Below are 14,562 nucleotides of genomic sequence, written 5' to 3'. Positions count from 1 at the left end.
TGCAAAGAAAATTTGGATTTAATTTGTTGCTCTCGATTAAAAGAAATGAAATTTTACTTTTAAAATCTGGAATAGGCCAATTTTTTCTATTTGGCCTACATTTTTTAATGTTTTTGCAATTATTTTTATTGCTTTGAATTTCCGATTTTATTTACATACAATCAGAAATTCAAAACTATTTCTATATTGATCAGTTGAAGTAATACTGTATATACAATATAATAATAATACTTTTATACTGTGTTCTATTCAATAAATGAAGTCAAATTATATAATGTTATGCCTTAATAAAAACGTATTTAAAATTTCGTAATTATTCATAAAAATTGTAAAATTTATTTCAAAAGTTCAGAAGTTTTATACTGAAAACAAAACAATTATAAACTGTTTTATCACAACTCAGCATTTGAATTTAAATAACTTGGAATGTTCTAATATAGTTAGAACGTATGTAAAAATTTGTACAAATTTTCTACGGATGGATCAAAATTAATTATTCTCAAAGTTCTGTTGTCATAATTGTTCTACAGTTCAAATTAGTAGATCTCAAAGATTTTCCATCATCTATAACATGCCATGGAGATAACTGGGAATTCATACTACTGCAGGTTGGTCTGTTGAGGGCTTGCACTGAAATTGTTTGGGAACTAACTGAAGAAACAGCACGAGTCACCGGATTCACACCCGCAAATGACGTTTCCTGTATAAAAGATACATTTGGTATCAATGAACATAATTTAGTTAGTTAAAAATTTACAGAAAATTGCAATAGATATTGAAAAAGACAAATATTTGGAAATTATAACATATGAAAGAGAGAGATTAAATAAGTTACTGTACAGTTAAATTACTTGTATTAAAATGTGACTTTTACTATAGTGTGGAAGTTAGAGGAGGTTCTTTTGATATTCTTATGCTCTAATATATGCAATTAAATATTGAAATCAGATTGAGTTCATAATTAAAAACATTAAGACAATGGTAATTAATACATACTAAAAAATATGTAAAGTACAGTAATGTATAACTTATTAAATTGATTAACTATGCTTTATTGGAGTGAATTTAAACATTAAAATCTAAGTGCTTTTGAGTTCTGCTTTCTCATCTTGTGGTGAATTAATCTGAGAATTAAAAAACTTTTGAAATATTTTTTTAGAAAGTGTAACATTTTTAATTTTGACAGAATTTACACCTGTAAAGATTAGCAAGGTTCTAAAGTGCTTAGATTTTAAATATTAATAAGAAAAATTGAGTAAATCGTTGAATTTTTATATTAGTCTTTGAATATTTCTTAATGCTGAATAAATATTAAAGTGTGTTTTTTGTTAAAAACTTTAAACATCAATGATGACAGTCTTTTTGAAATTATAATGAGAAAATGCTGTACTAGTTTGTACAATGGATTTGTTATTAGCATTTTACATATATTTTAAAGCAAACATACATTAATTAAATTTGTACAATTTATTTAACAGTAAACAAATTTGAGTATATAAGGAAGATAATGATTTGGAACATATAAATACAAACTGTTTCTATCATTAACAGATAATATATTGGATTGGTTGGTCTTATTACAATTACCCTAATGGTTAAAAAAAAAATGATCAAGTAAAATCATCTGAAAATTCATAATGAAAGGTTTTATTTATTCCCCAAATGTAGTATTGACAAAAAATTATTCTAGTATTTTTTATTAATTAAAATTTAGTTTTTGTTGGTTTGCTTCATTCAGATCAGATAGTGTCTATAAATGATTTAAAAATAAACTTATATGATTATTTATAACAATAATTTGCATGCAAAAATCAAATCTGCACCATTGTAAAAGGCAACTCAATTTTTAAAATACTATGAAAGTTTATGGTGTTATTTTTTTGTCCCTGTACTTATTAAAACAATAAGTAAATTAACACTAAACGTTCTGAAATTAAAGGGTGATGATTTTGATAGAGTTTGAGAAATAATCTGTGAAATATTTTTTATTACAGAATGGATTTCACTTATATCCTTATTATTTTGGAAATAAATTTTTATAATCACTTTCAGATATTTACAGATATCTTACCACAGAATAAAATTGATTGTCAGACATAGATGAAAGAGACTGAGTATCATTTGTGAATCCTCTTGCTTTTATGCAAGTATCACTGGAAAAAGTTGAGAAAAAAATTTAAATAAAATTCTTTTCAGTATAAATTATATGTTTATCATAAACTCATCAAAACCTACCATGTTACAGCATCTCTGTCTGAAGTCAATAACGATTTATTTGGCACATCAGAAATGAATGAATCCCTAAATTAAATTATCCACATTAATAATAAATACAGTATATGGACGGGTAAAATATCATATTGTGATCTTACCTGCTTTGAATACAGCATAATTTCATTTTTTTAGATCCCATATTTATTTCATCAATTATTTGTTTTGGAGGATTTTCGGAAGAAACTAATGGAAGAACTTTGTCACCTTTAATGTAAGCAATTTTGTTTAATTTTAATTTTGAAACGGTAATAAATAATTTTACGTAAAATATCCAACCAAAATTCAACCTTACAATTGACTGTATTTTTTTTCAATTCTTCTTCAATTTTAGCTTTTAAAATATTGCACTTCATTTGCTCCGGTGGTATCAATCTATTTCCTACACAGTTCATCTTCATTTGATTATTCTGAAGAGCATTTATATCTTTAGAACTAGCTCCATTTCCTGAAATCTTTTGTAACTGTTTAGAGGATGCTTGACAAGAATCTAGACTCATTAATTTACTGGCTAGTAATTCAGACTCTACGGAAAATATAAAATAATTATATACGATGATTCAAAAATATGATTAGATTGTACTTAACTTACCTCCAATGGTATCTTCTGTTTTTTCTCTCATTCTGGATATTGTGTATTTATTTTTCTTATCGCATGCATTATCATATGTAGATTTCTCTTTGGTTATGGATTTTATTAGATTATCTAACTTATCCTCGGCGACATTACTTAGAGAGGAGATCATAGTTGTGCTGCTGGTGTATGAGCAAGGAGAATTTGATGTACAGGCAGTGGAAGTGCTGGGATTGTTATCTGTCGAACTGGTTTGCGTGGGTTCTGTCTCGTTTAACCTGTACAAAATCAAAAATAACAGTTCAAAATATTGTATGTAAAGAATAACTATCGATACAAAAACGTGCAGTAACTGACCTAGACGAGTCAGTCACCGTAATTTGTTCTTGTTGCGTGGTTGCGACAGTCTCTTTTCGAATTTTCATGTATAGGCCTTCTAGAATACCTCAAACTCGGTCTTCTTTCGAACTGTACCGTGCGACGCGCTTTATTTTTTTGAATAGTTTGAAATTCTGTTCTACCGCTACATAAAAATATTCATGGAAATATTACGAAATTTTAAAATTAATCTTATAAAAATTTGTTAACTAGTACAAAACCTGTAGCGAAATCTTGACCCCATTCTGAAAAACATTTGTCTAGTGGAAGCATTTTTTACTGGACCTCTTAACCTGAAGAATGCATGGTGTTCTACAGAACATTTCCATAAATGTTTGCATGCCTTTGGATTACTTAGATGAAACACAAAAGTATGCTCTTGTTCCTTGCCCTGTTTGGAATTATTATCTATGTAGCATAAATTAAGTAAAATAACTTTAATAATCAATGTATAGACTATACCTCTTCGTCGTCTTCTACTACTACTAAAATTAATTTTTTATTTTTGAAGTCAAGACGGGTAATTTTTGGCCAGAAAAATAAACCAATTTTAGTCGCCTTTTCGAAAACCAATATTCCCGTGGGCGTTAATCCAAGAAAATAAGAATTCCCGTCTTTTCCCTATAAAATATTAATAAAATTTTAGTATTTTTTTTAAAAAAATATCATTTTTTTATTTGACAATACTATCAATTAAATATATAATAGAGAAAATTAATATTAATTATATCGACATATTTTAAATATTAAATTTATCTACATTGTTTCTTACAAGAAAAGCAGAATTGATGTTTATATGCATGAGTAAGAAAGCCATTCAGATTAAACAGTTAAGGCTTTGTTCGTTATTGTAAATTACTTTTAAAGAAAATAGTTATCGGCTTGTCGCCAATCGATACGACTTTCTTTAACACTGTTTTTGTTGTTAATTTACGCTCCATTACTCTTGGTTAACACATGTTTACCATTTTTGTACTTAATTGACGTGTATAGTGAGAACACTATCTTTAGTTATTTCGTGTAATCTACACGTCTTCTATTAAATACACATCAATCAATTGGTAAACTCATTCTTGAAATCTACACGTGGTAGTAATTATTGAAATCGCGGACCTCCTGTGAAGTTTTCCCTCACTACTAATGAAGTGGAACAAACTAACAGTTGGTCTGGTCTATTTCAATAACCGATGTGTAAAATTATGGTTAACTAAAACAGGGTGATATGAATTTTTGAGATATTTAGTACCCACCAAAACTGTGTGCATATCCACTCCATACATCTCTAACCATTTGGCTTTTTGAAGATAGTTTAATTCAGCTTGTGCTGGTGTTTGGCCTCTGCAAAATAATGTAAAACAGCGTTTCAAATATGATAAAAACTTATTAATCAATCAATTCGTTTAAACGTACTTTAATTTTTTGTACTCTTGAAGAATCGCCTCTTCCATATGTTCCGTTTGCTCGGGTATAAATCGAAATTCTGACACAAAACCAACATTATGTACATCCGGATCGTAATCACCGAATTCAGCTAAAATTAATTAATAATATATAATATTTTTCATATTTAAAATATAAAAATTAATGTTAAAAATTATTGATTTACATTGCAATGCTAATGCGGCTAATTCCGTTGCAGTTTCAAATGGGCAAGGCAATTTTCCTGTAAGTATATCCTGTTTCAATTGTAAGAAAAATAAATACCTGAAAAAACATATTACGAATTCATCATACAAGAGTATATTATAGCAATTTGTTACTAAAAGTAGCATTTTCTACCTAGTTAATTCTTCGCGAAGGCTGTTAGGTTCGGAAGAATAGAATTTCACTCGTAAACAAAACGTGTAGGGAGGGCCGACTGAAAAAAAAAAAAAAAAAAAAAGAAAAGAAAATCAGTAAATCGAACAGTGCAATATTATCAATACTAAAATATATTAATGATGTAAAATAACGGACACGTGGAGGAGTTTTCTGGTTATTTTTTCATCTGAAACCCAAATTCTACTTTTGTTATCTTTAAAAACCAATTCTTATCTTTGTGTAGGACGTTATAGAACGTCCTACACAAAGATAAGAATTGGTTTTTATAATGCAAAGAACGATAGAATTCATGCTGTTTTTTTATGATTAGCTAGCTCTACATGGTTCCAGTTTGGTATAGACAGTATTCCTATACAGTCATTTCGCAAGGAATGAAAGTAGCTCTTGCAGCTTTATATAATATATCAACACAGCTGGAGAGCATTGATTATCCATTGTACGTGTGTGACAATATCAGTTTTACATAACTTCTAACATAAAAGTGAACTTTTAACAATAATAATCGATTAAATTTACGTAAGTTTGTAATCGTTATTATTATCAATTAAGCCTATAAAAGAATAATAATAATAATAACAGAGATTTTTTTTACCTTTAACTTGTTTCCTGATAGGTTTTGTTGGATCGAGCCAATGCTGTAATGATAATAGTGAAAATAAACATTACAATTGGCGTATGGCAGTATAAAAATGTGAGATTAACTAATGTTCAGTTTTTAAACTTAATTATATTTATCAAGAAACATGTACAAAAATTATTTCTATGTTAGCACGCAACAGTATGTTACGGATGGTTAGTAGATGTGTTTAGATATTTTTCGAACGTTGTCCCTTAAATGTAGACTTTTGTACACTCAAAATGTCTTTGGCTCCAATTTAATTCAATTAATACAAATGTTGAAGTGTAAAATGAGTTCACAAATTTAACATTTTCTATTCTTTTCGACTATTTCTGATACCGTATGACACAATTGACCGATAAGATTTAGCTACGACTATTGTTCGTCAATGAGAAACAATGGAATCAAGTTATCATTCATCTTCATTTTGTTCATAAAATAAAATTAAAAATAGAAAAGGGGGAAACTCAAATCGATGCCTTTCATATGCATTTCTATAACTGTTCTAATAAAATTGTTTCGTTCTAAAAATAATCCATTGAGATAAGTAGACACGTGAGAAACCTGTTATTACTTTTCTCTAGAAAAATTGCTGTTATCAAGATGCCACTTCAGAATTCTCTACAAAAATATCACACTTTTAAGAGTTGTTTTCATTACATAAGTACAGAACATAATACTTTATGGGTAGTTATCAACAGTTTCGAGTACCATTATTCTGTAAGAAAGGCACTTCACAATAGCACTCGAAGGGTTAGAACATTAGTAATGATTTCAAGATGAAATCTCGATTACAAATGCTGCAGGGGAGTTATAAATCAATCAGTAAAAACGCTTTTATAAAACTAAATTTACTTAAATTCTGTCTTTTAATCAACGTTATAAAAATACGTATTAAATGTTCATTGGCACACTATAAGTAAAACGTTGTCCTTTTAATTAATAATGCATACAAAATAAAAAATATATTTTTAAAATTTAATTCTACAAAGATTAAAAAATTGTTTATAGTTTAATTTATAAAATGAAAATTTATGATTTAATTAACGTATAAAATAAAAAAGTTTTGTTTTGTTTTAAAGATATGGTTATCATCTGCAACGTATCATTATATTTTATTATTTATCCATGTAAAAACTTAAGTATCTACTGGCTTTCATTTAAATTTTCTTTTTATATTTAAAGTATAGCTAAAGATATTTTAATTAAAATAGCTAACGTTAATGGTTTTTTTTAAATCTGTTTTAATAGTTTTTGCTGTCAAAGATGTTAAAAGTATGTGTGTTTTTTAAATTAGGATAATGAATTAAGTAATCTGTATGAATTCCTAATAGGGATAGATATTAAAGTTTACGATTTTCACGAAAAATATTAAATTATTTTAATATTTAGAAAGAAATCAATATTCAGCATTAGTTCAAATTACTGTAAATCATATTAACATATTAATAGTTTTAAAGTAGTTTACAGTTTCCAGAATAAAATTATTTGTCAGTCAGATGTTTTAATCATATGTAAATTTGCTTCATATTATTTCTGTTCGTGCTGTTTACAACTTTATGTGTTAAAAATTCAATCTGCAAATCTGTAATTGCAACGGGCGGAAATTACGTTCAGGATCAAAGACACTACGGAAAATCAGTCACTCCATTTTACAGTATATCTATTTATAGGGCCTACAGTTGATAAATACTGTAATATCATATAACATTTTCAGCTATAATTATTTTTCTATTGTGATATTAGAGTCTAAAATTATTAAATCTAAAGCTATTTTGTATTAAATATACGGTATATATATATAGTCTAGTTTAAACAATATGTGAATTATTTATACAGTATTTATTATATAATACTATATTTGTTTTGCATATAATTTAAATTATTTATATTAAAATTACTAAAGTTATAGCTTTTTTATTGTGTTTGTCCACATATTAAATTTTAAACTGTTTATATATAGCAAACAATATTATAAATAAAATGAGGAATACAAAACTTAAAACTGTTTTTACGAATTTGCATATATTTCATATTGGAGCCACTTTTATTTAATTAAATGTTTATAAAATGTTTAGCAGCTTTTTTTATTAATATAATGTTTGTAAGACATTATTAAAGCAATAACTATCTTTATTAAGGCAGTCATTGTTAGACAGCAAAAGCTTTCTTTCTTTCTTAAACCATTGTATTTTCTTTATTTTTTTAAAAATAATAACGAAAATTAATTATATATTTTTACATCATTAACTAAGAGGACAAACAATTTAAATACATGGTTGACTGCACTTTTCGTTATAATATACGAGTAATATTTAGAATGTCTACGTTGTATGTCTGTAATATAATTATTAATAAAGTACCATTAGAGGAGTAAACTCGTTGATTAATTTAAATTCTTAATTAATTACAATATTATCATCATAACGTTTTGTTAACAAACTTAAAATTTATTTACTTAGAATGTTAAAAATAGACTTTTGTTTACAATTTTGTAAATTGTAGACATAGAAAAATATAAATAGTGATTCACAGTTGGATGAATAGACCGAAATAGCTATAAAATTAATCTTGATTATGTCTAAAATAGAGAGATAACATAATAAACTAAATTGTTTGTGGTATCTTTATAATATTATCGAACAAGTAAACGCCTGAGGTTGACGGTAAATACCATGTTAACGTTTCTATTGATATCGTGAAGGGGTCAGTGGAATGAGGGCCAGCAGGGCTTTGTCTCTTTCTGTGCCTATTGTGTAGTTTCTTAACCTATGCCTCCTAGGGATGTCTCGAAAATATGCAGTTTTTTCCCCCCAAATAACGTTTTTAGATTGCGGTCTTTGTGAACTTCAGTAACGTTGATTTTAATCGTTTCTGGAGTATCCGCTATAAAAGGGCCTCTTAATGATCTTTACCACTCGACTGTATAATATATATAAAAAGTTTGTTTCGCTTCAGCGTTCTTTCACAAAGAAAGAAAAAACTCCGTATATATTATCGTTTACTTTATCAACCATTCCGAGTTTTAATTTGCGTGTGAATAAGTTTGAAAATTTTTATGAAAGAACATTTTATTGTGAAATTTACATAAACGTTTTAAAAAATTCTATATACCTACCTTAAATATATTTATTTAAACAATATTTCAAATATATTTAACACTTTTTTTTAAATAAAAATATAAATTTACATTTAAAATAATAATTAAAATTTAATTTTTGACGTAATTAAGGGCCTATTTCTAATTTTAGTCTTTTTTTTTCAATTTCTTAAAACATATATAAACAATATTTTGCCTTATAATGTTTTTTAGGTAATTTTAGAAAAATTTTTACTTTTATGTCAATTAATTATAAAATTTGATGTGTTTTATAACAGAGAAAATAGATCTTAATATTTAAGAATTTATTATATTTATATTTATTAATAATAAAGTACTCATTCTAGAGAAAATATTTAAACTTGACAATCATACCTGAACGTGATTGACATCTGTATACTGCAAACCGAAATAATCTTTTTCGATCAGGTCTAAATGATAAAATACTTGTTCGTATAAATCTTCTCCGAGTGCCTTTTTCTGTAATTTTTATTTAAAAATAAATGTTAGATAAGCTCCATATCACATTAACCTAAGTAACACTTCAAACTTTTTTTAAAGATTTTCAATTTATCACTACAGAAATAAATAAAAAATCCAGTTAAAATGTGACTTTTAACGGAATTCAATGTCTGGGTCAGTGACCGCTGTACATCCCACAAACCTGTAGCCCGACAGACAGTGCCCCAGCTGTAAAGACAGGTATTACTAGCGATTGTATACGAGAGCGAAGTAGAAGGGGAGTCAAAAAAAAAGTAATTTAAAAAAATCGTAGCAAAGCCCTCGCTTCACTCCTAGATCTGGTCACCGGGACATTCGTTACATTTTAACACATAAAACCTATCGTAAAAATAAGTAATTATCATTTAAAACAATTCGTATCTGTTACAACTTGGTTTTTTTGTTTCAACGGGGGTGGGAATCGTAATGAAAATTGTATAAGAGGAAGATGAAAATATGCAGATGCTCTGCATCCGGGTCGATGTTTAACTTCCTGCCTGCTGGACTAAACATACTTCACGCCTCTTATTTGTTCGCCTATAAACTTGGGCAGGTCGTTAGGTTAAATAAACCTGATAGTTCCTGATATGCAGCACAATACCTACTATACAGTATACTTTTTATTGGTCGATGATCATTTACTGATTATTGTGCACAGTATCTCTTTTGTTTGTAGTAACTATATCTTCATTATCTAAATGTATTTATTACTTCACAGTGTAACGATTTTGTTTTTTATTTGTTTTTTAAATGATGTCATGCCAGTTTCTATGACTATAAAAATCTGAATTGGAAATAATAAAATGTGATGCATGGAAACGCATATGTAAAGATTTAAATTCGAGATGAAACTTGATATATATATATATTTCAAATTAATGCACGAATGTAGAAATAAAACCCGGAGGCAATTCGACTGTTCTTATATTGTGAACATAGATTTTAAAAATTTTAAGTAGTTTTCAGTTATATTATATGAAAAAATAGATTAAAAAGTTAAAATAACTTTTAATTCATATAAAATTAGATTTTAAAAAATGATATAAGTGATTTAAAAAGTTAATCTATATTTTATTATGAGAAATGTAGATAAACAATGAGTTATTTTTAACTACGAGGACATAAATATTCAATTATTCCGTTAAATATAAAAATATAGATAAATTGAATTTATTTTTTTTTAATGTTAAGATAATAATTTTATTTTATTAAATATGAAATTGTAATTATTAAGTGGGATTATAAAGTAAGATCAAATTATCGACATTTAATATAAATACAAATAGATGTACTGTAAAATTTGTTTCTAACTTAAATATTTTTGTACTTATATGACACATTTCAATGTATTTTCCAATAAAACAGATACAAATCGAATAATTTTTTTTCTGCCTGCATATAAAGCTCATATAGAAATAAAATTAACTTATTTTCCAAAGTTATATAGGTCTATATCCTCATTTACTCTATATTCCATTCGCCTATCTGATTCTATAAATGTCTGGTTTGCACGAAAATTACAGTACGTTGATAAATTATCCAATTATTTTTATTTCGATTTCTTATTGACCTATCAATAACACTAAATTCTATGCGATCCTAAATGAATTATAATATCAAACCATACATATATTGTAATAAATTGCGGAATTCGATTATGTCCTTGAATGGAACTTTTTCCTGTTTAATACATTGGACAAACGCCAGTTTCGATAAATAATATCCCAAACAAAGAATTTCCTATATAACCTGTCATTTCTGTTTAATGAACCACGATGTGTCCTTTATGGAAAATAACTTGGCATTTTTTGAAATGCTACTTCAAAACACGATTCTGTGCTATTACTGGAGAGTTGCGAATATTTGAAGATTAAATTACCATTCAAAAATAAATCGTTAAGTATTGAATTCTTCAAAAAGTATCGCTTTATAAATTACCAAATCTATTTTTTATTATTATTTTAGAATTTTTGAGATGTTTACGCCGTGAAAATGCTTATAAACATTAAACATTAAACCCGTCTGGCTCGGTCTGAAGAACGAGAGACGTAGAAGGTCAAAATATATCTTGCAAAACTTTAATTTATCTTTTATCTAGGTTAGATAGTGATCCCAGATAGGCTTATTAAGATCCGTGAGAAATTTAATATTCTACACTAAAAATCGTGCTGTAAACATCACTTGAAGTTACAGGGGATTTTTCTTTAATAGACTTGTTCCGGGAATCGATTTTAGACAATAATTTTGTTATAAAAATGTAATCTCGAAAGCCTTTACTATAGAAGGTTTAGTACTTTGAATATTTTAAATATTTTAGTGTTTTAGAAATAAATTAAAAATTCTAGAAGCTTACAAATTTTAGAGATTAATTTTACAATTTTTATTTTTCTAGAATAAGATCTGGAAAAATATATTTTGTTTAATAAATCTCAGAAAAGTTTTAGATAGATTTCAATAGATTAAAATAATTTTTCTAGATGAAAACAACTAGAACATTAGTTTTTTTTTTTTTTTTTAAAATTGATTTATAATTTATCGGAATTCGTCTAGAAAGTTTTGGGGAGATTCAATTTCAGAAAATTTATGAAAAATCCTTTCCTGTAATCTATAATACTCTCATAAACTATTGAAAACGATAGCGTTGATATATTCTAAAAGATAGAGATCAAATATTAGGATTTTGATGCAGTTTGTTCCGGATTTTAGATTCTTAAACCAAGCTTTGTTTTGTTTATAAAATGTTTACGGTCTGTTAAAGCTATATTCTCGTAATTATAAATAGCGCATATTAATCGTAACCTCATCATTAATGCTTACAACATGAATAAAAATACATGTTAAAAGCATACTAATTACCTTAAAAAGTATTTTATTGATAGATTAATGTAGCTGATATTAAATTATGACGCATACTTCAGAAGATAAAACAACAAATTTCCAGTTTTAATATAAATAAAAATATCCAGTATCAGTAGCTGTTTATCATACGACGAAGGCTACCGAACAATGCAAATAGTAATTTTGAATTTAAATCGGTGCGGAAATATTAAATAAAACCAAAGTTAATTCCGTAACTTAAAAAAAAAAAAGAAAATTGTAGTAAAATCTTTCATCCAATTTGTTATATTTTTTCTATAACAAGAAAAGTATAGAAACGACTTGGTAAATTTCATAGAGAAGAAACTGATTCGTGATGTTAAACACGCAGAACGAGGTCGTGACGCGATTGCGTGATTAAATTCGCAACCTTACACGCGACTAGTCAACCCAGTCTCCATTTATGTTTTGATAAAAGAATTGTATTCAAGCAAATTCAACCGTTTGGAGTTCATAAAGAAAGTGTTTAAAATTTTAGAAAATCGTATTTAACATCAATTAAGACTAATAAATGCATTATTAAATTTACGTTCATATTTTTTAAATTATTGATATGAAAAGTCACTATCTATAGCAACTTTTCGTTGGCAGATTTGTTCATTCCTGTTATTTATATACATAGGCCCTATATATAACACGATTGAACAAAAATTAGCCAGTGTTATTAGTATGTTATGTCGAATTATTTGATTATAAATAGTTATAATTTGAAAACAACAATGAAAAATTTTCAATTTTACCATTTTAAATTTAACCAATAAGCGAGTACTTTTATTTATTTTAAATGTAATCAAATGTGCTCTATTGGCTAATTTTAAATTAAAATTAACCAATAAACATTTACTATTGTTAATTTCGAATATTTTATAATTATCCAATGAGAGTTTATTTTCGCGATTTTTAAAAATTCTAATAAATTTATTTAATTTTATTTATTTTGAATGAGCCAATAAAATTTTATTTTTATTAGATTTTAATATAATATACGTGTTTATTGTTTTTATTCTTTTTCTATTAATCAATCAGTGTTTAACAAGTTTTAAAAGTATAATAAAAGCTATTGATTACTTAATTTGTTTTTAAAAAATGCAATAATTATTATTGATTTTATTAACTGTAAATAAACTAAATAATTATATTTTTATCAATAAATATTGGTCATTTCAAAATATAATACAATATTTTAAATTTTTTAAGCAGGTTTTTAAATTGATTAAAATAGTAAAAACTTTATAATTGGTTTATGTTCACGTTTTATAGAGGAAAGTAGGCTACTACGTGGAACAGCGCTACTATTAGCACAAAGCTCACTCATGGAGGGTATAAAAAAGTGCATACCCTTCACCAAGAGATGAAATCTTTTATGTCGAAGGGAATATATTAAAAAAAAAAAAAAAAAAAAACTAGTTTCTCTCAATTCCTGAAGGAAGAAAAGGTGTACAGTACATTCAATCGTTTTGACCTAAACTGGCCAAGATAGAACCGGTTACCCTGGAATATTATCACGTGATACGTGATTAGGTAAATATTCAACAACCAAATGGAAAATTAAAACTATTTGCTAATCAACAAGCAACAAAATCAATACAAAACAACCGAACTATTATTTAAAAATAAATCAGACGGGGATTGCATAAATGCATATTTACGTGCAGAAAAAAAAATTGCTACTAAGATTACTATTTATGGAAATAATCCCGTTTAAAAAGACATTTTTCTTTCTTTTAATGAAGAGCAAGTTCAATTCCGTTATAGCGTTTTTTTGGACAGTTACAGTTGAGTAGTCACAAGCTAGTATTCCACAATTGTCAGAACTGAATACAATACTCGAGAATCCCCCCAAAACTTTTTCTAGTGTAACTAGAGATGAAGAGGAGTGCAGGAGACAGCTAGAAAGCAGCTGACGACTAAACAATGGCCATTTTCCGTTTTAAAATCTCAAAAGAAAAAAAAAAAGCAGAGCTGTTATAATCCGAATAGTAAGGCTGCGTTTTGTCGCGATTTTTGAAGGAGAAATAGAGCAGAAAATTGCGTAAACATCTTCAAAATATAATTGCAGTTAAATTATATAGAAATTATATTTATAAAATTAAAAATAAAACGAAGCGGTATTAAAACTTACCGAAATGTCAACTGTTAGATCAGCTAGATCTAACAGGATCACTTTGCAAGGAAGAAGATTTTTACTACTTCTAACGTTAGTCTGTCCATCTCCTTTACTTTTCTGGGTCCTTCCGAACCTTTTGCTGAGAAAACGTATCATGTTTTCTTTGAAAACAGACGATAAAATGACGTTAGTGCATTACTTATTGCCCAACTTCCTTCCCGACATGTGTTTGCTTACATGATGCCGTCTGCAACTCTATAGCAGCAAAAGCGCATGCGTATCGCCTTTTATACAGCTGTACCATCTGTAGGCTT

At 27.1% G+C, this 14,562-nt stretch overlaps 1 protein-coding gene across 1 annotated transcript; it reads right to left on the bottom strand.

Annotated features, from left to right (window-relative positions):
- Positions 1 to 313: 313 nt before the first annotated feature.
- On the bottom strand, positions 314 to 14,519 carry LOC136971744 (band 4.1-like protein 5). Its single transcript, XM_067266242.1, has 16 exons — positions 14,264 to 14,519; positions 9,139 to 9,243; positions 5,637 to 5,679; positions 5,003 to 5,081; positions 4,830 to 4,927; positions 4,634 to 4,754; positions 4,474 to 4,561; positions 3,686 to 3,844; positions 3,445 to 3,614; positions 3,220 to 3,368; positions 2,864 to 3,172; positions 2,567 to 2,797; positions 2,373 to 2,478; positions 2,236 to 2,301; positions 2,072 to 2,153; positions 314 to 700 (listed from the first exon to the last, which is right to left on the bottom strand). Exons 1-16 carry the CDS (start codon positions 14,402 to 14,404, stop codon positions 500 to 502), a joined length of 2,148 nt encoding a protein of 715 aa, XP_067122343.1. The 5' UTR covers positions 14,405 to 14,519; the 3' UTR covers positions 314 to 499.
- Between the last annotated feature and the right edge of the window lie 43 nt (positions 14,520 to 14,562).

This window comes from Centruroides vittatus, unplaced genomic scaffold (genome assembly GCF_030686945.1).
Source record: "Centruroides vittatus isolate TY-2023 unplaced genomic scaffold, ASM3068694v2 contig_2696, whole genome shotgun sequence".
Classification (NCBI taxonomy): domain Eukaryota; kingdom Metazoa; phylum Arthropoda; class Arachnida; order Scorpiones; family Buthidae; genus Centruroides; species Centruroides vittatus.
The sequence above is the reverse complement of the archived record's forward strand: the minus strand, read 5'-3'. Positions and strand labels throughout refer to the sequence as shown.